The sequence below is a fragment of the Paroedura picta genome, chromosome 2, assembly GCF_049243985.1.
Source record: "Paroedura picta isolate Pp20150507F chromosome 2, Ppicta_v3.0, whole genome shotgun sequence".
Taxonomy (NCBI): Eukaryota; Metazoa; Chordata; class Lepidosauria; order Squamata; family Gekkonidae; genus Paroedura; species Paroedura picta.
Window position 1 is genome coordinate 97,115,139 of NC_135370.1, and position 27,438 is coordinate 97,142,576.

Sequence of the window (27,438 nt, forward strand, 5' to 3'; positions counted from 1 at the left end):
AATGGCACAGCAGCAGCGTGGCGTAGCTGCCGCCATGCATAATGGGTTGATGAGAGGCAGTTCCAAAGAACTGATACTGTATGGTGGCTGTAGGTCAAGCTGCTGGCTCAGGTCTCACCTCAGCCATGAAGTCAGTTGGTGGCTTAAGGTTAATGACTTTCTTTCCGTTTCTGATCTGTTTACTGAACAATGTTATATGATTGCTGTATCAATTTCTACAAATGTATGATAGGCGTTTAACACTAAGCTGTCTTATAGAGCCTTAACCTTGATGCTCAGGACCTGATGCATTGGCTGTAAAGTGCAGGGTGTTGTTTTTGTTGATGAAGTTTGTTTTGCTCTTGAAACGGAGATGGAACCCAATTTAGCCAATTAGAGTATCTGTCTATCTTTGTTCAGCTGGGGGATTTAGAATACTTGAACTGTTTACACTTGTATGTTCAGTGCTTTGGTTGCTGCTGGCTGTACTGGTACATGCCATTGACCTTCCTCACCACAGGAAGTGGTAATAATTCATAGCCATTTTCATTCTGCAGTCTCAGAAAGCTTGGTACTGACCATGGAAAGCAGTAGCTGCAGAAGTTTTGAGAGATGGTCATTTTTTCCATTGCATTAAAATCCATCAGAAGCAGAAGGGAGGAAGAGACATTAGGATTTTAATTGGAAATGTTTTAAAACTATAATTGTAAGACACCTTGGACCCATGGAAAGATAGGGTAAACCTGTGTTAATATATTATGGCACACTGGTGACAAATTTGGATACAGAATCCTCATTCAATATTGCAAAGAGTCATCCTCAGGGTGAATTCTTAACAACTGTGGATTTTGTGCGCAGTATAAGCTTTTTTGCATTGTTTTTCATTATAATCTGACTCAAGTCTCAAGGAGAAAGGCAGACTATAAATTAATAAAGACACTGTAAAATCAAACTTATTTTACAGTCAAAAGCTTCTTCATGATGATATAAGTAACATGTGCCAATTTACATTCCCAGTTTGACTTGCTGGCTGTGAGCATTCAAAAAGATGCCCGGGACTATATCACAGTCGTGGACAATCTTGCCGTTTTTCGGCTCTTATCTCATAGTTACCTGCAGATAATGAGCAACTTTGTGTGCCACTGAATATCTGTGTGCTTGGAACAGATGTCCCAATGTTTGGTCCCTCACCACACAATGGGCAATTATTTCTAGTTATACATCGTGCTAAAAAGTGAAGTAGAAAAACAAATCGCATTAGATAATTAGAAAACTCTAAACAATAAAAGGCCTCTAAAGGCAATACCATAATACCTACAGATTCATAACACTAAAATGATAAGCACTGCTTATATTTTGTTAAATTAGTAATGTCGCTAAATTGGGTCTGTACTCATATACAGTATGCATTTTTAAAAGTCATGTTATTTAAAATCTCTCTGAACTACAGCACTTAAGACTTGTTTGAAACAAAAGTACCCTCCAGCATTCCAAGATTGACTGCAGAATGGTACCTAAGTGGCAACAGTGTACAACTGAGACAACCAAACATATTTTCAGGTAGCCCCTGGACATTAAAGATCATTTTCCTGCTTTGATGTTAAGTTAGAAAATCTCTATCAGGCCAGCATTTAAGAGAGAAAAGTTTTGTCATGATTTGTCAGGGATCCAGAGATGGAAGGACTGAATATCCTTTATGCAGAGTCTCACCTTTCTTCCTACGGATCCTCTGTATCTCTAACAGCTTGGAACAAGAACCTGGGCTAGTTATCAGATCTCTTAAGTAACAGGATAGCACAATGCCATGTTAAGCTTGTACCACACTAAATTCATACTCCTGAAATATAATAAAATGCCTAGAATAAGTTACTGAACACCAAATGACAAAGAGCAGCAGTTACCCACCGAAGAAAACAAATGTCCCTTTTGACAGAAATGGCATAATATGCACTATGCATTCAGTTTGAACATTGTAGTTGTAATCCATTACTCAAGTATGATTGCATCAATGTGCACATGAACTAAACTTAACACTTTCAGTTGCTGGAAATGAAATATTTTTCCATATAGTTACCAAAATAACAACAGTATACTTTAAATGATTATTACAAATTAAAGCCAGGTTTCAGAGGCAAGAAAGCAATCCAACAAAGCAAGCAGTTCTGCTGTATACTCTGAAATGAACTTGTGACAAAAGCAGCTCATAAAATTACATATTACAGTTACAGTGAGTGAGCTCATTTTACACATACTTGTTTATAAACAGAGTAGCAGCTAACGATCTTAAATTGTGAGCAAAGTAGTTAACAGCTGCTAAGGATTCTAAACCAAAAGGACATATTTTACTGGCTAAAGTTACTTACTTTAAGCATATGACTTCAGCATAAATCAGCATGGACATTTCTTTAGCATTACTTGTGTCCTTCCAGAATAATATGCAAAAACAGTAGTATCTATTGCTATTTAGGCAGCAATGGAAATCTAACACGCTGATAAAATTCACCCATTTAAAATTATAGCACTGTACCTTTAAAGGAGAAAAACTGTTCTGTTTTGGATCTTAGTTGAAGAAAAGCTGTTTACTCTTGGTTTATGGAGATTACTTACCTAAAACTGAGCTATTCCTCTTGCTTTCCCCCTTCAGGAAAGCCTCCCTCTCTTTCTTCTGCTCACTCTGGGAGCTTTTACCATTTAAGGTCAATGTTACATCTGGCTCTGTTAACTAAGCTAAAGCACTTTCTAACTCAAGAGACCAAGCAAGGCTTCCAATATTAAAATGAGTTTTGGTTTTAAAATAATTCTTCAGGAAGCTTCTCCTCTATGTTGCAGAGAATTACACAGTCAGAGACATCTATTTTAGCGCAAATGCTGAGAACCAGGCAGATCCCTATTAGCATTTTCTCACAGTTCAGAACAGGAGGATGTTAGTTACTCATTTCGGGGGGGGGGGGGGGATATAAAATAGGCAAGGAAGAAGAGAAGACCAAACAGCAAGATTATACTGTGCTAACTCTCAGAAGAGGTATATACTGAGCAAGTGCAATTATTTCAGGAGCGTGGGAGGGGGGGTCCCTTTCTTTGTTTGGGCAAAGGCTGTCAAAGCCAGCTGCTGGATGTATGGAAAAAGAGAACTTTGGCCTAATTACAGATAAGGAACTGATTCCTCTGTTACATGGAATGATGTAAACCAAACTAAGGTTCTTAAAGGAAGGTCAGAAAACAAATGTAAACTTAAATGGATACTATTTACATCTTGGATAGGATGAACAGGGATTAGACAGTAGTTTTGTTTCCATAATGTACATGTGTATATACATACATTTAGTGAAGGGCTTGGCTTCATAGTTGATTAGCATAATCGATCTGGTCCGATCTGCAGTTCCCGGGCCATTTGTGGTTTGCCAGATGCTCAATGAACCATTCATTGTTATGGCTCCAGACCAGGAACAAAGTTGATTCATTTGAAATGTGGGGTTGGAGGAGACACAGTGAATATAGAAAATGTGAAGCCTAGGGAAGCAACTGGCCTGCTAAACAGATTCCATACAAAAATAAGCATTGGGGGGGGGGGCTCTACTAGTCATGTGGCAGCAGCAGAAGAAAAAGAGCTGAGTTTTTGCACCCTGCTTTTTACTATCTGAAGGAATCTCAAAGCAATTTACAATTGCCAACCCTTCTTCTCCCTATGACATTTTATGCACTGGAGGTTTCATGCTGGGTTGCAGGCTGGAATTTTAGCTGTGGCAGGTTGCCCCACCTCTTGCTGCACCCACATGGGGGAGTATTTGGCCTGGTGCACCTCATCTGCCCCCTATCTGTGCTCCTGCGTGGGAGCTGGGACAGTGAAGTTCCCAGTGCATAAACGGACTATAACAGAAACCCTGTGATGTAGGTGAGGCTGAGAGAGCTCTGAGAGAACCATGACTGGCCCAAGGTCACCCAGCTGGCTGCAAGTGTAGGAGTAGGGAATCAAACCCAGTTCCCCAGATTAGAGGCTGCTGCTCTTAAGCATTATACCAAGATACTGCTACAGATTAAAACCAGAATTAGGAAAAACTTAACAGTAAAACTATATTTGTGGTATTAGTATGGTCCTTTGTCCTGGGTCCCCCACCCCACCTTTTAGCAAAACCCTTTTCAGAACAGATCCAGTTCACAATGTTCTTCAGTATGAAAAATTGCTTTTTTGCCCAATAATATGAGATGCCATTATATATCAGTTTCTGAATGAGGGTCCCAGACAAGACTTTTACTTATTCATTTTTTAAAAAGACAAACTACTGCTTGCCTATGTTTAGGAATGGAATCAGATTATAATTCCTAGATGGAATTTTATATTCATTTGCTGCTATTACAGTTCAGCTTCAAATCAAAATATCTCTTGTCATTAAGTTTAACAAAGTGGATTTAATAACTTAGCAAAGTCCCAAAGTGATTTGTGCTTACCAAAATCTTAGACACAAATAAAGTATGTGCCAACAATCTTTTGTATTTCCTATTATCCACCAACCAGTTCCAAATATAGTCCTTGACATCATCACCATCTACAACATTAAAAGCTTGTTATTGCCCAAATATTTTATAAAATTGTCCATGTATTTAAGATGCAACACAGGAGACATGGAGTAAAACACCAAACCTACAGGATAATATAAACTTGTCTCTCTAGACCTATGGTTTTATAAGAGCAGCATTGTGTTTTAGAGAGAGAAGGAGAACCAGGATGGTGTGTATGTATGCGTGGAGGGGAATAATAGGATTTAGGGATGCCTGGGGATCCCTGGCATTATAGTTCATATCCAGGCAACAAAGATCAGTTTCCTTGGAGAATGTGGCTACTTTGGGGGTTGGCATTATAGTCCACTGAGGTCTCCCACAACCCCAATTCCCTCTTACTTCTGGCTTCACCCCCAAAACCTCCAGGAATTTTCTAGTTCACAGCTGGCAACCCTAATAGGGCTTATTAGCAATCATTAAGGCTTACTTCTGAGTAAAGAGGATTTGGATTTCGTGGGAATTCTCCTAGCAATTTATGTGGGACAATTATGTATGTGAATCCCTCACAGGACAATGGGTATTTTAAAATGCTTTGCTTTGGATGGATTGTGACTCTTATTGTACTGCTTTCATACTATATACATAAAAGGTAAAGGTAAAGGTATCCCCTGTGCAAGCACCGGGTCATGTCTGACCCTTGGGGTGACGCCCTCCAGCGTTTTCATGGCAAACTCAATACGGGGTGGTTTGCCAGTGCCTTCCCCAGTCATTACCGTTTACCCCCCAGCAATCTGGGTACTCATTTTACCAACCTCGGAAGGATGGAAGGCTGAGTCAACCTTGAGCCGGCTGCTGGGATTGAATTCCCAGCCTCATGGACAGAGCATTCAGACTGCATGTCTGCTGCCTTACCACTCTGCGCCACAAGAGGCTCTTACTATATACATAATCATCATCAAACCACATAAAAGCCAACTTGTGATCAAGAATGGCTCACCAGTTAACCAGAATGCCCTGTGGTCCAAGGGATCTGCCCAGCAACTGCTGATGACCAGACTGCCTTTCTCCTATTGGTTGAATATTCGCCATACAGGGCCAATTGTGGCTCTTGCTCAGGATTCCTGTGAAGGAAGCCTCTAACAGCAAGTGACCAAGGCGAGGAATGCGTTTCTCCGTCTGTGTGTGTCACACTAAAGGGCAGCCTGAGCAATGCAGAGGTTTCTATGGGTTTCCAGCGACAATTTTCCAGTGCCATTGTCTTTTTTTATGCAACAGGCTTTATTGCTATTAAAAATAACAATACTTTAAGCTAGCTTTTCTCAACTTTTTTACCATTGAGAAACCCTTGAAACATTTCTTGATAGCCTTGGATTCCTGAATGAGTGGGTTGTTATTGTTAGGTGCGAAGTCATGTCCGCCCCATTGCGACCCCATGGACAATGATCCTCCAGGCCTTCCTGTCATCTACCATTCCCCGGAGTCCATTTAAGCTCGCACTGACTGCTTCAGTGACTCCATCCAGCCACCTCATTCTCTGTCGTCCCCTTCTTCTTTTGCCCTCAATCGCTCCCAGCATTAGGCTCTTCTCCAGGGAGTCCTTCCTTCTCATGAGGTGGCCAAAGTATTTGAGCTTCATCTTCAGGATCTGGCCTTCTAAGGAGCAGTCAGGGCTGATCTCCTCTAGGACTGACGGTTTGTTCGCCTTGTAGTCCAAGGGACTCGCAAGAGTCTTCTCCAGCACCAGAGTTCAAAAGCCTCAATTCTTTGACGCTCGGCCTTCCTTATGGTCCAACTTTCACAGCCATACATTGCAACTGGGAAGACCATTGCCTTGACTAGACACACTTTTGTTGGCAGGGTGATGTCTCTGCTTTTTAGGATGCTGTCTAGATTTGCCATAGCTTTCCTCCCCAGGAGCAAGCGTCTTTTAATTTCTTTGCTGCAGTCCCCGTCTGCAGTGATCTTGGAGCCCAGGAAAATAAAATCTGTCACTACCTCCATTTCTTCCCCATCTATTTGCCAGGAATTGAGAGGGCCAGATGCCATGATCTTGGTTTTCTTGATGTTGAGTTTCAAGCCAACTTTACACTTTCCTCCTTTACCCGCATCAACAGGCTCTTTAGTTCCTCTTCACTTTCTGCCATTAGAGTGGTATCATCTGCATATCTGAGGTTGTTGATATTTCTCCCTGCAATCTTGATCCCAATTTGTGACTCATCCAACCCTGCCTTTCTCATGATGTGCTCCGCATACAAGTTAAATGGCCGACAATATACAGCCTTGTCGAACTCCTTTCTCAATTTTGAACCAATCAGTGATTCCATGTTCAGTTCTCATTGTTGCTTCTTGACCTGCATATAAGTTTCTCAAGATACAAATAAGATGCTCTGGTATTCCCGTCTCTTTAAGAACTTGCCACAATTTGTTGTGCTCCACACGATCAAAGGCTTTAGCATAGTCAATGAAGCAAAAGTAGATGTTTTTCTGGTACTCCCTAGCTTTCTCCATGATCCAGTGTATGTTGGCAATTTGATCTCTAGTTCCTCTGCCTCTTCGAAATCCTGCCTGTACTTCAGGAAGTTCTCGGTCCACATATTGCTGGAGCCTAGCTTGTAGGATTTTGAGCATAACTTTGCTAGCATGAGAAATGAGTGCAATGGTGCGGGAGTTTGAACATTCTTTGGCACTGCCCTTTTTTGGGATTGGAATGTAAACTGACCTTTTCCAATCCTGTAGCCATTGATGAGTTTTCCAAATGAGTGGGAGATAATTAATTTTAATATATTGTTAAATTTTGTTAAACATTTGTTGGGTGATATGATGGCCCACCCAGCCTTCCCAAAATGGCCAATGATGGGCCTAGAGGGGATGGGCCCCATGTGGGTGTGTACACAGCTATGCTTCTCAACCATATTTTGCACAATCGCGCTGCTTCTGGGATTTCTTGAAGCCTGAAGAATGTTTCAGGGGTTTCTCAATGGTAAAAATGTTGAGAAAGGCTGGCTTAATATGTCAGACTAGGACTGCATAGATCCTGCTTAGGCTTGCCAAGTGCCTGGAGGAAAATGTATTGTCTTTTGAATAGAGTCTTAATAGTCTGTTATTTATCTCCATGCTATTACAAGGTTTAACAATTCATTTTGACAAGTGAGACCAATATTTTTATTGAAACCCTCTATATAAAGGAAAACACCAAAGCATTCAGAAGTGTTCACAACATGGCACAATGCCAAGGATCATTAGTCAATTAGCTTGTCAGTGTAAAAGAGAACAATTAGAATATGAGCTCATCATTATAACCAGGGAAAGACTGAGATCGTTTAAAGATGTTATTCAAACCAGTGGTCCATGTTGTCTCACACAGTGCCAACCATTGAGTCCATGGCCTTCTCTGGATCTTGCCTTTTGCATGATTCAGAGGTTTATACTCTAGACTATTCTCCATGGATCTGTTTAATCTCCTTTTAAAACCATCTATGCCTGTAGCCTACATGAAAGTGAATTCCGCATTTTAATCACTTGCTGTATAAAGAGCAATTTCCTGTTGTCCATTCTGAATTTGCTGCCCAATTGCTTCATTGAATGCCCTCAAGTTCTAGAATTTTGGGAAAGGAAGGAAAAGTTCTCTTTGTCAGCTCTGCACTGTGCATGTATATAAACATCTATCTATTATATAATTATATAACCCCCCTTCTTAGTCATATTTTTGAAACTGAAAAGTTCCAGATTGTTCAGCATTTCCTCATAGGAAATTATTAAAATGTATACTGTTTCACAGTAGAATGCATCTTTTCCATTTGCAGTCTTGTTTTAAATCCTTGCAAATATATTTCATCTTAATTTCTAAAAATGTAAGATAATATAGGCCGAAGGATTTTTGGAAAAATCATACCTTCCAACTTAAAAATGTATCCTCAGATCACTTTCTGCCTCCTGTTCACCCATGATGAATCCTATTCTGCAATGTATCTGAGCCTGTCGCTTGGATCCTAAGGTGCCTTTCTATTAATACAACAGAGGTTTCTCCAATGGAGAGGCTTTTCCATCTTCTGAGATTTTTGATGACTTCCCCTCTTGCTGCAAACCCCCCCCCCCCACTTTGTTGCCATACTATTTCTTTGGGTCCTCTGGTGACAAAAACACAGCTCCAGAAAGAGTCAGTGAGAAGGATAAGGCCAGTAAATTGTCTTTGTATAGTGTTATTTCACTCTGGCACTGCTAAGGATCCAAACCTGTATATTAAAAAAAAATTGGTGCAGTGGTTAAGAGCAGCAACCTTTAATAATTATGATTATGATTATGATTATGATTATGATTATGATTGTAATTGTAATTGCAATTGCAATTGTAATTGTAATTGTAATTATAATTAATAATAATAATTATAATTGTTGTTGTTGTTGTTGTTGTTGATTTATTTCCCGCCTCTCGCAACAGGCTCGAGGTGGGTCACAACAACTAACCCCATTAAAATTCCCATTAAAACATAAAACTACTAACATGACGGCTAAAAATCCCATCCCTCCCCCATGATCAACGAGGTGAAGAGGAAAGGATGGGGGAGTACCGTAATCTGGAAAACCAGGTTTGATTCCCTATTCTTTCATATTCAGCCAGCTGGGTGGCCTTTGACCAGTTACAGTTCTCGCAGAGCTCTCTCAGCCTCACCTACCTCACAGAGTGTCTGTTGTGAGGAAAGGACGGGTAGGTAATTGTAAACAACTTGGTACAAAAATTCAGCTTTTCTCTTCAGCTCTCTATATTTCACCCTGTACTTTCTGCACTTTATAGTTTGTTGTTTTTCCGCACAATTTATAGATAAACAGAGTGAATCCTCACAGTGGATTAAAGAGAGCCATTTTGGTGTAGTGGTTAGGAGTGCAGACTTCTAATCTGACATGCCAGGTTCGATTCTGTGCTCCCCCACATGCAACCAGCTGGGTGACCTTGGGCTCGCCACGGCACTGATAAAACTGTTCTGACCGGGCAGTGATATCAGGGCTCTCTCAGCCTCACTCACCTCACAGGGTGTCTGTTGTGGGGAGAGGAATGGGAAGGCGACTGTAAGCTGCTTTGAGCCTCCTTAGGTAGGGAAAAGCGGCATATAAGAATCAACTCTTCTTCTTCTTGTAATCTAAAGAAGTAGGCTCTATTTTGTCCACAGCATCCCAACACCTACTTTCTTCAAGTCTGAGATGATTTCAACAATGAAAACATACAGCAGCTCAGTTCAGTCTGAGCCCTGAAAATGGGCCCATATACAAGTAATTTCTACTACATTTGTAGTTTATATTTGGCATTCCCCCGCACCCCATTAATAGTTGGTGGGATGATAGATACCATTACACTGGGGTGAGAACAATAAGATTATATGTATGGGCTCAAATAATATTATATCCCATTATTATAAAGAACTCAATAGGATCTTAGATCTAACACAGAGAAACAAGAAGTATACTATCAGGAATAGAAATGTTGCTGAAACAGCAGTTTTGTGGCCTTGTACTTGGAACAGTCCTAACACCCATTCATAAGAGAAATAATTTCTGCAGTTGAAAGTCAAAAATAACCTTATAAGGCACAAATTAATTTTAAAATGCCCCCAAAGAGTTTATTCAATGGTTCAAATTGGACTTCAAATTATTTGCAAGGAGGAATATCAAATTTAGTGTTGCATAAAAGAAACAAAACACTTAAAGAGTTAAAAAGGCCAAGGAATAAAGTCTCAATTAAAACCCTCAAGCACTGGAGACCTCAAGATGGCGCCATAAAGAAAGCTGGACTTCAGTTCAGCTCTTAAGCCATGCCGAGGGTCAGGGGCTTATGCACCTGGCTGACCTGAACAGATACGCAAATCTGCTCACCGGTCGCCCCAGGAACCGGGAACGGTGACCTGAGGGTCCTACAGATCCGTAGGGAGAAGCAAGACCTCCCTGGATTAATAGCGGCTTGAGCTCAAGGTCACGATGGCGTCTTTGTCGCAAACAACTTTACAAGCTTGAAACGACCAGCCGACCTCACATTCTTCCCAGACCATCATTTACCAGATCGATAGGAGCAGAAGCTGACAGAAGCTGGAACCTACAACAGTAAGAACTGAAAGCTTTCTGGCTTTTCTCTCTCTCCTCTCACAAGCTCTTCCCTCCCCCCCCTCAACCAATTTACAAGCGAATTCCTTCTTTCCCCGAGTGAGAGACTCCCAGCTAATTACACCCATTAACCAAACAAAGAGAGTGCTTTGAAGATTTATGGGTGAACGTTCAGTGGGAGAATTTGACTTGATACGGAGATCGACAAACTGATAATTTGGGATCGCTCGTGCTCCCGCGAGACCTCACGAGACTTTCTGTTTATAGTTTGTGACTGCCTAGAACTATGGAAAAATTAACAAAGGCACAGCTTTTCCATTTGTTATGCAAAGGAAACTCAGAGATACTGAAAGCAGTCAATAAGCTGGAAAAGGAAATTCGTGGGACTAAGGGGGAGCTTTTGGATGGAGCCCAAGATCCGGAGAGACCAGCTGATGACGCAGCTCAGCTAACAGCAAATCAAGTGAAACTTCAATGTCTGGAAGTTAATCAACTGGAGGGAGAGAGTGCCAGAGATGTAAAAACCCAAAGTATCTTTAAAGAACCTGGGAAAACAGATTCATGGAAGGAAAGTACCAAAAACCTGGAAGTCTATTCAGAGCAGGAAATGATTTGGATCAGCAAAATAAAAAGAGTCTATTCAAAAGCGACAGCAACTAGGAAGCTATCAGGAGATATTTCTGTGCGACCAGAGGAAGAGATCCAGATTGACAAAGGATTCAGAGCCCCCTCAAAGGCGATTACAAGCAAGAATCAAGCAAGAGATTTCTCTGGCCCTGACAGAAGGACAATCAGAAACACTTTACTATGGAAAAAAATACAATTTCATTTTCTGCGACCACCTGAAAGATGAGCTGAACAATGGAGTACTCTCCTGGCTTCTTGTGAGAAAAAAAAAAAAGCAGTAGCAACCTTTAGGACAGGTCTAATATATGAAGGGAACTGACTTTATATCACTTAAGACAATAATAGAATATATCCTTATAATAGATTATACCTTCCTATGTATCAACAACTACTTTGTTAAGAAAGATGGTAATAATTCCTAGATCAGGATTAATATGCGATGGGAATTGAATATGTATGTTAATATGTATGCCAAAAGAGGATGACAAACCATATTTTATAGGCATTAACAAGACAACAGTAGTAATTCTTGGGTTAGGGCCAACTTATGAAGGAGACTGACCTAATATCATTTAAGATAATAACAGAATGTATTCCTATAACAGATCTCATATGTATTAACAATCACTTGGCTAAGAAAAACGGTAAAAACTTTTAGACTAGGAATAATATGTGATGAGAACTAAATATCTATGTTAAAAGAGATGGCAAACCATATCAACTGGTCGCTTTTTCTTTACAACTTCTCTGTAAATGCTTTATATAATAATAAACAATAAAATTATCATAAAAAAAAAAACCCTCAAGCACTATTTCCACCAAGGAATTAAATATACCAATGGAAAAATCAGCCCCTCTTCAGTATTTTGACTATGGCCCATTATGCACGGCCGCCGAAATGGCGATTTCAGGTCACATGGAAAACGCGGAGGGGGAAGAAGCGAAACAAACCGCTTATGCACGGGACGGGACGCAACGGCAGCAAAACCCCGGGTAACCGATTATGCACACGGTGACCCCGGCGCCACTTCTGGTTGTGCCCCGGTCACCCGGAAGTTGCGCTTTCTTCCACATTTCGCTAACGCAGCTTTTTCGGTGGCATGCACCGAATCTGTGGCCAGTTGCAGCCAGCTCCGTGCGTTATCGGTGATTTTAGTCACCGCCATTCCACCCCGAATGCGTGCTATTCTCCCCGTGCATAATGGCAGGACAGAGGGGTTAATGATTGTTTTATAGAATTTTATTATGGGGAAACGTTTTCTGTGAACTGCCACAAGCCATTTCAGGAGTGGTGGTATAGAAATTGAAATATAACTAAAATTAAGAAATAAATAAGTATTGAAACCACAGACTCCAGTTTTGAGAATATCATGAATCTTTGTCTGAAAAGATTTGCCTTTTTGTTGTTATTGTTGCTGTTGGATACTCGTACACTAACCCATCTGTAGTGTCAAAAACAACACTTGTTTGTTATACAGCAGATCTGCTGCAGGGAAGGCTGTTTCTGCAAATACATTACAAATCCAGAAATATAATGGAGGTGGTTTATATTTTTAAAAAATAAAAATAATGTTATGCCTTGTGAACGCAAAGTCAGCATTTATATAACGAGTCAATGTCAGCATTTTATATAATGCTTTTATATAAGTCTTAAAGTACTATTTATAGTAGTTTGTAATGGCCAAAAATTAACCCAAAGCAACTTTTATACCAAAAAGACTAAACATTCTTGTAAAGCCTTAAGATTGACCATTACAACGATTTAGTGTTATTCTCTTTGTAATTCAGACACAATGTAGAGTAAATAATTTGAGGGGTGCCAAAGAGACAACACTGCTAATAGTTCACACATCAATTTCCCCCTGTCCCACCACAGTATAGCAGATCAATTTTCACTGCATTTGAAGTACAAATGTATGCCAGATGCAAATAGGAAGTGTACCAAAACTGATAAATCCATTTAGAAATCTTGAAATATATAATAATAAAACTTGAGACAGAATAGTTTATCCCTACCTATTGTGATGTCAAAACAAAAGAAGACATGCAGCTGACAAACCCAGAAAGTAGTACAGCAGTTGGTTTTTATATGCTGTTTTTTTAAAAAAAACAAACTACACTGTTCAATCTTAAAAGGAAGCAATAATCCCTGGTGAGCAAAGGCATTTTAAAAGTTGACATAAAGCTTGCAAAGTCTAGTTGAGAACAACACAAGTTTTTTTTTTTTTAAAGTAACATAAATCCATAGCAAACTGTTTAATCACCTGGATTATTAACCCCTCTCCCTTTCATCCATTCAGAGATTAGCATTTTACTCCTTTTTTGGCTTTTCTAAGGATATTTTTTTTTCTGATTTGAAGATATTGGTAATAATCAAATGGAACATGTTATATTGGCATACCTTCTTGGGCTATTTAAGCATCTTCAAACTTTCTAACAGATCCTTTGTAGTAAGCATTACTGCAGACTGTGCGTTATGTTTTGGTTCTTTTAAACATGCTATTGATTGTTCAGCAAATGTCAAACACATTCTAGCATAATCAAAAAGTACATTTCTATGTGGGTGGAAATAACCTGATGATTGAACATAAAAGTAAAGCTACACCTGTGCACCAGAATGCCACCAGAGGCTTCAATCCTTTTCTATGCCTAAATAAAATTAGAGTCCATTAGCACCTTTAAGACCAACAAAGATTTAATCAAGGCGTGAGCTTTCGAGTGCAAGCACCCTTCACCTGATAGTCTGACAAGGGTGCTTGCACTCGAAAGCTCACGCCTTGATTAAATCTTTGTTGATCTTAAAGGTGCTAATGGACTCTGATTTTATTGTGCTACTTCAGACCAACATGGCTACTCATTTGAATCTATGCCTAAATAAGTATTTTTCTTAAAATATTTGTGGTTATTTGTGGTTATTTGTGGTTATAGAACTGAAGGGCATCCTTGTAGAGACAAACTGATTAATTTATAGCCTTTATAGCAATGTCTCCAGGTTGTACTTTGGCAACATTGCCCAGCATGTACTCCTTGCATGTATAACCTCACTAATTTATAGGTCAGGCTCATTAGATTTACTACCCATTATTTTTGATATTGTATTTATAACTTAAAATTAGTATACTGCTTTGAAATGTGTTGAAAGAGCTTCATATACACTGTCACACCTATGGACATTGTTAACACAGGGAGGGGCTGAGGCGGAAGTACGACACTAGAGAGGGTGCTGGAAGTGGTCCTGTTTTGAAAATTAAGTCAGAAATATGGTTCAAGCTGTTTAAATATGATCACTGTAGATCCTCTTACATAATTAAGATAACTAACCATAATCTCAGAGCAGCTTTTTTATATCACTTCGATTTGAAACAATGCCCACAGAGGTATTGGCGAGCCATTTTAGCTGTACACCAAAAAAACAGTGTTTTTGTATTTGTGGACTGCTTACTTTATGCTCAACCCAGGGCCAAATTCCTCAATGAGATCTTACGGGGCTCTAAGTTTCCCTGTGTTGCTGAAAAGACAATCTATCTTTTATATGACCAGGTTGATAATGTAACATATAAAACCACTCTATTTGCTTTGGCTGTATACTCTTGGGGCCGTTCCGCATTCGTCCAAATAGCACAATGGTTACTAATTGAAATCGCTACAGTTTTGCCGTTATGCACAACGTCGTTGACAATCTGCAACACCCCTGAAACCGATCCGCAAAAAGCGCTTCGTTGTAGCGCTTTCAGGGAAATCCCAAAAAGTGGATTCACCCTCCGGAAAGCGCTACACTCCTGCAACCAATCTGCAACACTAGCGGGAAAGTTCTGTGCGTTACCATTGTTGCAGTTTCTGCAAAGTCCCTCCCCCTGGCTCTCTCCTCTGATCTTCCAGTGAAGCGATCACCATTTTTTTTTTCTCAGAGCGAGCGGAGATCAACGCACCGGCAAGCCTTCGTTTACCCAGTGAGGCTTCCCCGGCTGCAGTCCCTCTGTTTAAAGTCACCAAGCACAAGCATCGCAGAGGCCCGTTTGCTGGTTTATTTTCACTTTATTTTTCACACTGTTTTCAGCCGAAAATCGCGCCTGTGGGGGGGGGTTCACTCGGGGGGGGGGGAGCGTGGCAACGATGAAACGGCAGCTCAAACATCACCTGCTAGCTGGATGGGTCTCTCCGTTGCAACGAATCAACGCATATTCGTTGCAACGGGTGTGTGTGTGTGTTTTTTTTTTTTAAACCTTCCTTAAAGGGAAAGGGGCTGTTTGGGAGCAGGATAACGGCCGCCCATTGGCTGCTTGACGGCCAGGGGCGGGACACAGCTCAGCAATAGTGCTTCCTTTCTAGTGATTTTTGCAGAGACCGGAACCCTGTGGGAAACAATAGAAACGCAACTGGATTCCACTACAAAGGCAGGTATGCATAACGACGAATTCCACTATTTAAAATGGCGATTTTTCGTTCAGCAAACAATTTGCTACATGGATCCCGGTGCGGAATGGCCCTTGATGTTGGAAGTGCAACAAATAGAAAACAAGATCTATGTCCCACCCATAGAGATAATCTTAATCAGGATCTCCTTTCCCTTCACTATAGTAGCTTTTGGTCCCACTAAAGTTTCCTGGATTATTCTGGTAATCTGTGTGGGTTCTCAGTTCTACCAGAAGTAAGTGATAAGTGGGCAAAAATTTCTGCAGAAGTCTATAAATCCTTTGGGCTTCCCTTCTGACATTTTAAATTCTGTGGTCCCCTTCAAATGTGCCAGGGCCTCCCAGGCAGCCATATGACTCCTGTTGAGAATGGATGCGCTAGGACATATATGCCCTAACCAGGGTAAAGCAGGCTAACCTGATGTTGTCAGATCTTGGAAGCTAATGAGGGTTGGCCCTGGGAGACCTCCAATAAATACCAGTGTTGTGATGTGGAGGCAAACAATGCAAACCACCTCTGAATGTTTCTTGCTTTGAAAATCCTACAGGGTCACTATAAGTCACTTGTGACTTACCAGCACACACAAAAAACAAAAAACTCAGTTTTACTCTTTTCTTTTAAATCCTTTGCTCAATTTAGTGCTGTGCTAAGAGTATGTGAGTAGACTTTAAAAAAATAAACGCTTCATAACTTTTAATGCTGGCAGTGGTCCTCTCTACCACATTAGACCAAAATTCTCGGCATACTACTTTTATGACTTCATGGAGTGAATTATACACATTCAAGAATCATGTGATATTTAGCATATTGAGAGGCAAACCCTGAAAAACTCTAACCAATAACTTAAGGAGATGAAGCTACAAATACTGGTGACCAGCTGCACCATCAAAATCAGCATATGCTATTAAATTGCTGTAGTATGTTGATGCCTAATGACTAGATATGGTGCTCAGTAACATCACTTTTGCATTTACCACACAATAATCTTGTTAAACTAGCTTTTCAAGATATCCCAACAGACCTGCTAAAATTTTTTTAAATTTGTTTAGGATTTTGTCTAGTCCATAGAGATAAACTTGTATTAATTACTACATATTTTCCCCTTACAAGAATTCAATATATTTTCTCACCTATTATATTTTAATGTTTTCATATCCTAGGAATAAGCCTATTGGTGTATATACAGAATAGTTATATTATACTTTTCAACAAGGTCCAGCACCTATGCCTAGAGATCATATAATCCAGCAATACATTCTACTCTATAATATAATTTTTAAAAAGCACAGAGTATAAACAAATATTGTTCTCAATCTCTCCTGAGAAATTCTAATTTTACACACTGCTTTTTGCTAAATGACAGATGTTATTCTTAGTCACAGAGGCCTGGGGACTATTCTTCTCTGTTCATTAGCAAAAAAAAGTTACTCCCTAGAGAACCCAAATTATAAACCAAAATTATTTAAAAACCAAGTTACTCCACAGTTCAAAGGTCTAGTAACGTACAAGAAGAAACAAGACAAATGAGACTTTCAAAGCTGTAGCAAATGCAGAGGAACCCTCAATGTTCAATATAAGGCAAACAGGATAAATTTCTTTCTTTTATTTATTTTTATACTTAAAATACCACTGATTCCAACAGGGCTCCCGGCAGTTTACACAGTTAAAGAATAAAAAGCATAAAACCCATAATTCCCTTAGTAATAATACATGATAATATATAAAACCAGGGGGCAGGCAGAAAAAGCCCAGGTGCTCTCTCGTCCCCTCATCCAGCCGGGGGCAAGCCCCCTGTTGTTCTGTTGGTGTTCTATTGGTGGGAGTGAGGCGTCAGATCACTCAGATGGGCACAGGGAGTCAAGGCCGAATGTCGGGACCCCCCCCCCTCGGCCTCAACCATATGCCTGGCAGCAGAACTCCGTCTTACAGGCCCTGCGGAAAGCTGACAATTCCGACAGGGCCTGTAGCTCTTCCGGGAGCTCATTCCACCAGGTTGGGACCAGGGCTGAGAAGGCCCTGGCCCGGGTTGAGGCCAGGTGAATGTCCTGAGGGCCTGGGACTACCAGTAGATTCCTACCCACAGAGCGAAGAGCCCTGTGGGGAGCATAAGCAACCAAGGGGTCCCGCAGGTAAACAGGATCCAAGCTGCGTATAGCCTTGATTGAAACCTTGATTACAGCTGCTAGTATTTGTAGCCAAGCTTTACAAGAATGCAGGAACTCTGATTCCAACAAGAGATTTTTAACATTTTAAAAACTGGTCCAAAGGTATATGATAACTTTACTACTTTGAAATAAATAAATTGGAATTCTAGGTTCAACAGTGCTCATTCTCCTCTACTTGTGTTCAAATCAGGACTTTATTCACTTTTCTGCACTCAGTTGGGATTTCCTGTTTTCTCAAGATTTGCATATACCAGGAGGGGAAATTGAGGGAAGATAGTTGCCATCTTAAAACAGCTAAGCAGAATACTTTTCTGCTGCAGATATTTATAGCCTCGGCATGGACAGGGGCATAAGCCCTTGGCCTTGGCCAGTTGGATTCATCTGGTGGATACCACCCTAGGGTATCTCATCTACTTTTTGCTTGTACTGTGTTTGTAAATTTTTGCCAAGGTATATTATTGCTCCGCTTTGAGTTTCCACTGGGGAGAAAAACAGGATCAAAATATACTAAGTAAATAAATATATTATAGCAGTTACTACCACTAATAGATCTCTTTCCTCATAGAGCCATCTGTTTCTCTGAATACAGTTCCCTACCAGTCCTTTGATCAGCTAAACCACTTCCCAGTTGACAGCCTGGGAAGACAATGAAGCTCCATGAAATCTGTTTGTGTGATCAAATATACAACAGCAATGCCTTTATGTCTTCTAATGGTTTTCTCTTCCCCGAGACTGGGCAAAGCAAAAGTGGGTGGCTCTAATGCAACATTTCTGCAGGAATGGGGAGCATTTTGGGCTACAAAGACTCTAAGCTCTTTGTACTGCTTTGGATGTACCCTGCCATCTCCACCTATAAAGGAATATCTGTTTATTGATAATGTCAAATCTCTTTGCAAAGTAGTGGCTGACATGCAACTCTATAATTATCCTTCTTGGAGGTACAGATGGTTTCATGCTAGAAAAATCAGAAAACCTCACAATTGTTAACATGGATATATTAGATTCATTTCAAACATAACATACCAAAGAGTTTTATAATTTGAGTTTCTTACCTTGTTTGGCTCTCTGTTTTTCATATCCAGGGTAATTTCTTCCTGCCTTGAATATTTTTCATCTGTTCATATCAAGAACCAGCACAATGCAATTAGACATGTGATTCATTTAAATTGTATTATAAATGCTAAAAAGAAGCAAGGTTCAAATAAAAGTATCATTTTTCCCCTTTCAAATGTGCAAGTTTATAGGTTTGGCATTTGCTTTGCTATGGCTCAGGCAACAATAGCCTGGCAACCATGCCCCATTTTAACAAATTTGGGAAATCTCATAGGATTATACCTAGCAACAGTTTCACTTATCTTCCTACTCAGCCTTAAATAATCAGAAATTATGTCCATGGAGCCGCTGTATCTAAACACATTATCTAACATCCTGCAATGGTATGTCTGTTAAAAAGGCTCTCCATCCCCTTACTGGTAGTTGATTTAACTAGTGACATAGGGATGGATGTTTGGATATAACTAAACTATGTATGTATGTATATATTTGTTTGTGTTTATGTCTATAGTAGTCGTAAAGCCCACTGTATGCAAAAATGTAGCGGGCACCAGCAGGGGGAAGTTTGGGGGGGAGGCAGGGCTGTGAAGGTGCACCTGGGCTGGCTGCAGGTGGCCGAGCGACAACGTGGCAGGTGGCGCTGGCCCTGTTGCCTCCCCCTGCGTGGTGGCAGCTCCTCTTAGGGGCCTCCGCCGCCACCGCCTCCCATGCTTCGCTGGTGGCATGGCCTTCTCTTGGAGCCCCGTGTCCCTGGGACCTGCAATTGTCTACCAGCATAGCCATGCCCTCTCGGCAATCTCCAGCATGGGGGCCTCAGTGGTGGCAGCACAACCACCACCTCCTCCTTCTCACCGCTGCTAGTGGCCAGGCTCACCTGTGGGCAGGCTGCCGGAGAGGCGAGCGAGTGGCTAGGGAGGGCGATTGGGCCAGATTCGAGTCTGGACGCTATCCGGGGGCTGGACACACTCCACTCCCTGGGTAGTTTCCCAAATATTAAGAGGAACCATGGATAAGGATATTTCTGCGTATATAAATGTCTTATCTGTGCTTGTGGGATATAGTTGAGTCTTCAAATATATGGAATTTCCCAGAATACCAGTAAATGGGTCCCAAAAAATCCTGGAGACATTCAGTGTTAACTAATGTCCCCCCCCCCCCCGAGTATCTTGTCTTCCTGAGGTTGGTATCAACTTGCCAGGTTGTTTTGAGTCAGATTGTGCCCTTTAAAATTATTTTTGCTGACATTGCAATGTTGCATTCTTTGCGCAAGTTGCTTCCTGTCAGATTTGTTTCATGTGGGGGATTCTTAGGTTTATATTACTGTGATTTCTCAGGATGTATACTGGTGTGGCTCCGATCTTGACAGCCTAATCTAGTGTGCTCTTGTCAGATCTTGGAAGCTAAGTAGGGTCAGTACTGACTAGTATTTGGACAGGAGATTTCACAGTAATACCAGGGTCATGCTGTGGAGACAGGTCCAGTGGCAAACCTCTGGATGTTTCTTCCCTTGAAAACCTCACAGGGTTGAGAAAGCCTGCTCTAGATGTAGTATATGCCATTTAGGGTTTAAGGTAATATTTCCACACATTAATATGGTGTGTACAATGTGTGTGGATGGGTGTGGGGGAGAGCAGGATCACAGATAATCTCTGCCAATGAAAAAGACTCATTATAAGGTCTGCACAGGCCTTCTGCATATATGGAGTGTATAGAGCCAGTCTGTGGATGCACACAGAGCTCTCGCCATACTCCTGGGAATCTGAATTTTTCCACACTGATACTCCACAGGGTGTACAATTTCCATTAGGATTAGTGAAGACTAAATGATTAAATTAGAATGGGAACAGATTCATTCACTGGAAATCTGCCTACTCACAGGAGGAAAATGCTTTCCTATTACTAGGTTCTCTCTCATGACCTGCACTTGGTTTCAAATTTCTTTTTCCTAAGATCTGCTATTGATAACAAAGTGTTCACTTTTCTTTAGACTCAGGCCAGTTCTACAATTAGAAGAGTCCTAAATCCTTCCCTGGAAGTTCCAGTCTTGTCTTTTCTTGCACAATGGCTTCCAAGGAACTCCTAACACTGCCACCTAAATGTCCAAATGTTAAATCTGGCATGAGCCTGGTGAGGGTTCTCCTGACTTGAATCTGATGTTTACACAGATTTGGTGGGGAACAAAAGTTCCTGTTTTGGACCATGGTGTGTGGTCGAGGGCTTCAGTCTTCTTCTCTGAGTCAAAATGGCCTATTTGCTCTGCTACTGGGGGGCAAATATAGCATCTAGTTTGGGCACAACCTGTCAAGTGACATCTAGCTTTCTATTGGACATATAGCTTTCTATTCTTTCTATTCCCTAAGAATTGAACATCTTGTACGGTTGCCATCCTAGGAGTTCAAATTTCAGTAATGAAAATAGGGAGAAAATATGACTATAAGTATGAAATATGACAAATGTTTTTCCCAGCATATTTTTTTCAATCATATCCTGGTACATCTCCCAGCCACACACCTCTGGCCTCAGCAATACATTTTAAGATAGGATCTTACACTGATTATGTCGTTGCTAGCAGTAACTGTGCAGTGTGTTTTCCTTAGCTTCTATACATGCCCAGTTCCAACCACATTCAATGAGAAGTTCTACAGCTTTCCACATGACTTACTTCTAACTAACGGTGTGTGGTAAGTTGGTTCTAGCTTATATCAAGTACTCAGAAATGAGGCCAGGCACAGCCTTCTGGTAGGAACAAAGTTAAACAATGCTTCAACCCCAACTCCAAAAGTCTGGTATATCCCTAAACTCTTAAGTCATCACAGGATGCTTAACACTAGAGTCTAAACCACACTAAAAAGAAAAAAAAACATAACAAGTTCATTTTGCCAAAATCAATAGACGATCCAGAGACTTGTCTAATTTTCTTAAGATTTTGTTCCAAGCAGTGATGAATGCAGATAAACTGGTAAATGTCTGTATGACAGCTAATAGTGAGTGACTCATTTTCTACTTCAGCTTCTAGAAATATCAAGTTTGACAGTAACTTATGCCTGCAAGTATTAAAATACACTTTACATTCTATAACTTGTAATTTACTTTAGCATAACTGCAGACCCTTGCTTTATCAGAATTCCTACAAACATATACATACTATCATACTGGAAGGACTCAAGGGCCCATTATGCACGGCCGCCGAAACGGCGATTTCTGGTCACATGGAAAACGCGGAGGGGGAAGACGCGACGCACACCGGTTATGCACGGGGCGGGGCACGACGGCGGCAAACCCCAGAGTAACCGATTCTGCATGTGGCGATCTGGGCGCCGCTTCTGATTGCGCCCCGGTCACCCGGAAGCTGCGCTTTCTTCTGCGTTTGGCGAACGTGGCTTTTTCGGCGGCATGCACCGAAGCTGCGGCCGGTTGCAGCCGACACCGTGCATCAAGGAAGGGCAAATTTGATACTTTCATTTACTTAAACAGTTTCTACCTTGACTTTACAATGAAATATTGCCCTCTTCTGACACACACTTTTGCCTACATTTTCGGCAAAAACTCAACAATATTAAAAGCACAATCTATTTACAACTTTTAGCAAGCAAAGACATTTTTTTAGGACTGTGTCATGCATGTATTGTTTATTTCATAATTCCTTGTAATCCTGCACTGCAAAACAAAAAGTGAATGAGAAATGACCAAAATCTAGTGTATAATTTCTAAGGTTTCAGTAGGGTAGAAACAGTGGGGGAAACAGTGAAGGATAGGAAGAGCTACTAAGGAGATGATGCTTTTCTACCCAACTCTCATGGATATGGCCAGAAGGATAAGGGTACAGTTGCTGGAATTGACCGAAAAGATCATAGATGATATTGCAGCACACATAAATGGAATAAATTTTCCCTCTTGGGGAAGCATGCCAGGAAAGGAATCTAGAGACTTTGAACAGAATAACCTTGAAAATTGGTTTAAAAAAGACATATTGACAACAATTATAACATGGGTGTTGGAAGACAGAAACTGTTAAACCCAGTATTAAGAGGTGCAATTTGTTGAAACCCAAGTTTAGAAGGGAAAACAGGATGCCAAATAGTTAAAACTTATAAATATTTAGGTATTAATGTTGCTAGTACAAACTTGAGTTTATTCCAGGATAATTATGAGAAACATTGGACAGAGGTTAAAAAAGATTTTTAAAAATGCAAGAATCTCAATTTATCATTTATGGGCAGAATATCCAACATAAAGATACATATTTTGCAAAAAAAATTTTATTTGTTTAATAAAATAAAATTTGTTTAATAAAATTTCTTCAGAAGTTGGCAGAGGGATTTGGCAAATATTGTTTGGAGAGGGAGAAAACCGAGAAAAGTGAAAATTCTTTGTGATGCTAAAAAGAGGGGAGGACAGGCATTACCAAATTTAAGGATGTATTTTAATGGATGTAGTCTGGTTTGGATAAAGGTTTGGATCCTAAATGCTTTAGGATGCTTTGGGCTGATCCTGCGTTGAGCAGGGGGTTGGACTAGATGGCCTGTATGGCCCCTTCCAACTCTATGATTCTATGAAAGGAATGGATAGCTTTAAGAGATCAGAGATCAGCCAAAGGCTCAGGTTTGAGGTTTGGCTGGCATGAATACTTATGGTACAAAATGAATACTTATGGTACGGAGAAAGCAAATAAACCATTTTTATATCATGTTATATTTGCTTTATTTAAGTTTTGGAATAAGTACAAAATGAAATTCTATTCTAAAATTCCTTTATAGTTATCACCACAGGAAGCCCTGTTCAGAGGGAAACAGCAACATAAACTAATTGGTTAAATTATAGGGATATAATTGAGACTTTTACACAAGAAGGGATAATGCAGTTTAGAATTAAATCTTATGAGAAATGTTTGGATATAGACAGATTAAGGATAGATATGAAAGGGATAAGAAGGCATGGGAATTTGAATTGGAAAAAATAGCAATTAGAGTTATATTTATGTAAAGATGACAATAATTTAATCAAGAAGATGTATGAATTATGTTTAATATTGTACACGGAGGATGAGGTGGTCAAAGATTTTATGATTGGGCAAGGAATTTTGGTCATAACATTCCATTGGAAACCTGGCAAAAATGTGGAGTAAAGATCTGAAATTTACAAACAGTTGTAATATTAAGGAAAGCTATTATAAATTGCAGTATTGTTGGTACATGACTCCACATATCAAAAATGAACAAAAGCTTATCAGATAAGTGTTGGAAATGCAGGAAAGTGAGAGGGACGATGTTTCAAATGTGGTGGACCTGCAAACGAGCAAGACAATTTGGCAGGATATCCATAAAGATAAATCCAGAAGCTTATCTTTTAGGTTTTTTCGTAAATGAAAAAAATTAAAAATATGGAGACTTATTTAGATACTTGATGATGACAGCTAGTATAGTATGGGCAAAAAATTGGAAGTTAAAGGAGATACCCGCTATATTTGATTGGCAGTAGAAAATGTTAGATATCACCATGATGACAAAATTGGCATTTTATGTATTCTGATTTAGTCTTCTGTTGTGTTTGCTACCTGATATTACTGCTCAGTCAGAACAGCTTTACCAGTGCTGTGATGAGCCCAAGGTCACCCAGCTAACTGCTCTGGGGGAGTAGAGAATCCGGGAATCAAACCTGACTCGCCAGATTAGAAACTGCTGCTCTTAACCACTACACCAAACCGGCTGTATGATATGTTTCAGGAGCACCACTCTCTTTCAAAAAAGTTTAGTAAACCATGTACTTATATCCCAGGAAACAGTGGCTACTATCTATTTCTACTTAAAACAGCTTTGCTCCTTGCTTTGGATTTGACAAGAGTGCATGATATTATTCACATGAATGATTCCCTTAGCCTGAAATGCTCCTCTTGGCTCCAGTGTTTTAAATATCTAGTCACATCTGGATAATGGTGGTCAGAGCCAGTAGAAAGCAATATTTTAACAGGATTTTAACAGGTATTTATTGGGGTTTTAATTTTTGGCCTGTCTGTAACCCGCCATGGTTCCAGGAGTGGTGGGATATATATATGGTAAACTGGACAAGTTAACCATGATTTCATATTAGAAATTATTTTTGTAAAAAGCAGTGCTAGTATTTGGGGAAAAAACCCTACAAACGGTTTACTTGCATGATCTGAAGTTTTAAACTCTTGTTATTGAGGAAGCAAACATACACTAACTTTTTCTAACTTGCATGACAGATGTAACTATTTTCTCAAACTGCCACAACTATCATGCTATCAAACCCAGTTTGGGGCCCTTTACTTTAACACCATGTTTGTAACCTCAATCTTTATATGTAAAGCTATCCACTTTCCAGTCAGCTGTGATAAAATGAAATTGACACACAAGCAGCATGAGAGTACTCCTTACTAAGTGTGCTGAGGACTCTATTCCTGTTTGCAATAAATTTGCTAAATGTTATTTAGACTAGCGATCCCCAACCTGTGGTCCTTCAACTAATTGGAGGTGGGCCCCGAAGGACGTCTTCTCCCCCCCCCCGCCCTTTCCTTCACAACACACTTTGGGTGTCATTGTCTCTCATCACTCCTAGATGGGACTATCTCGTTGCAGAGAAAAAAGCTCAGGGTTCCCATTGATTTGTCATTGTCATGAGTTAAAATAGTGAATATTTTCATGAGTGAAAATAAAATGTTCTTTATGTTCTTTGTTGTGGCGTGTCTGTATCATATTTTGAAGGGATGTTTAAACATTACCATAGCGATCAGAGAGCGTTAGGGCAGTGGTTGAGAGTAGAGGAGTAAACTACCCCCCCCACCAGGCCTCAGTAAAAGGCATTGAGTGGTCCCTGGTGAGTGGTCCCCGGTTGGGACCACTGATTTAGACAATACATTTACATTATTCATAAGTTTCCAGTTGCCGGCAGGTCTAGGCAAAAATAGCCTGTACCTTTACTTAACGTGTGGAAATGATCTTTACATCTGATTAATCTAGTTTTGTAAACGAATACATTAATTACATGGTATTACCCATTACAATAAATCCTGGAAAGATCAATTATTCTTTGAAGCAAACCCTGCAACTTTAAACCGTGAAAATGGGAATACCACCATTATCAAACTAGTAAAATTCCACAAACATTTTCACATCTATCATATGTTTCTGAAGGCTGTTCTCCAGGTAATGAACATTTCATTAAATCTCTGCAATATGCCTTGAAGTATAAGCTACGATTCATTTTTCATGGATCATGTCCTAATTAATTACAAATTCTTTAGTACAATAAATTAATTGTTACAATTTATTATGTGCACTTCCAAAAGCACTACCAAGAAGATGTAGATCATATCCTTTAGAGATATATAAAGAATTACATCCATTGTGCAATCCAACCTGACAGGTTACATGGTCTGCTCCAAAATGATTAATTCTGCTTACAACTTATGACAAATAATGTACCTACACAAACAAGACTATTGGGAATATTGTGAAAAGCAACAAGGAAAGCTTCCCCATCACGCCAGCTGTTAGGGTTTCCAACCTCCAGGTGGTAGCTGGAGTTCTCCCACTATTAACACTGATCAATTCACCTGAAGAAAATCGTCATTTCAGAAGTTGAGTTTATGATATTATTTCCTATTGAAGTTCCTCCTCTCCCCAGGTTCCACTATATATCCAGGTATTTCAAAGCTGGCAACCACTACCAGCTGTAGTTGCAACGAATCTTGCAGGCCTGTCCAAAATGTTGCCCTACTGACCATATGGGAGGCTGGAAAGTCAAGTAAAAAATTCCAATAGAGTTTTCTTTAAGCTAGAAGAGTAGTAGTGATGGACAACAATGGCTACATTTACTTTGTGACATGTCCCTATTTGTTGCTGGCGTGCATTGGTCCTGTTGGTCCTGTCCTTTCTAAAAGTGTGCAACAGTTTTTTAAAACATGCCCTCCCGCCCGCGACCCGGCTTAGGGCGCCCATCTGCAGGTGGGGCCTGGAGTTTTCAAGCTACAGAGGCCGGTGACTCTATGGCATCCACCGATTCCAGCGGGAATCCCTCCCCGCATGCTCTCCTCCCCAGGCCGGAGCTGGCGACGCACACGCCCAGTCCAGTCCAGTCGAAAGGCACCCGGCGCGGCTCCCGAGGGCTGGAATGGCAGCGCCGCTGGCTGGCTCTCGGCTGCCCCCTGCAGGAGGGAGGGAGGGAGGGAGGGAGGAGGAGCGAGCGGCGGCCGTTGAGGCTCGAGGCCGGGGCGGGATTTCAGAGGCGTGACGGCGCCGTGGCCACTTCCCCGGCAAGTACTTCCGGGGTCGAGGCCGTGACGCGGCTGCGCGGGCAGTCGGCGCTGTTGCTGAGGCGAGGCGTCCCTGGGGTGGTGGCTCGGCTGAGGCGGCGTCTCCTCCTCCGTCCACATCATGTCGCGGGGCTCGATCGAGATCCCCCTCCGGGACACCGACGAGGTGCGTGTGGCGGGGCGCCTCGGGGAGCGGCGTCTGGCTGCCTGGCTGTCCGCGCTTCCTCGCGCCGTGTTTGTGGCTGTCGAGGGATCCGGATAGGGATGCGAAGGGCGGCTCACTCTGCCCCGCAGCCTCCCCTTGCCTTGCCTTTGCGTGTCTCTGGCCAACGGGGGCGGGCAT

At 40.9% G+C, this 27,438-nt stretch overlaps 2 protein-coding genes across 10 annotated transcripts in view; one reads left to right on the forward strand and one right to left on the reverse strand.

The window, feature by feature from the left end:
- Positions 1–18,891, reverse strand: part of IRAG1 (inositol 1,4,5-triphosphate receptor associated 1) — a 96,764-nt gene extending 77,873 nt beyond the window's left edge. For 3 of the 9 annotated variants that reach the window (XM_077321806.1, XM_077321797.1, XM_077321800.1), the window contains exon 1: positions 2,587–2,864. The gene's annotated coding sequence lies outside the window, so the exon portion shown is untranslated. Of the gene's footprint in view, positions 1–2,342; positions 2,364–2,506; positions 2,865–18,822 lie in introns of those variants that run through there. The other 6 variants (XM_077321805.1, XM_077321798.1, XM_077321803.1 and 3 more) reach the window with 5 other exon arrangements.
- Positions 18,892–27,108: 8,217 nt separating this feature from the next.
- CTR9 (CTR9 component of Paf1/RNA polymerase II complex) overlaps positions 27,109–27,438 on the forward strand; it is a 36,098-nt gene continuing 35,768 nt past the window's right edge. The window contains exon 1 of the mRNA XM_077321808.1: positions 27,109–27,261. Within this exon, the coding sequence (XP_077177923.1) occupies positions 27,217–27,261 (45 nt within the window). The 5' untranslated portion in view covers positions 27,109–27,216. The remainder of the gene's footprint in view (positions 27,262–27,438) is intronic.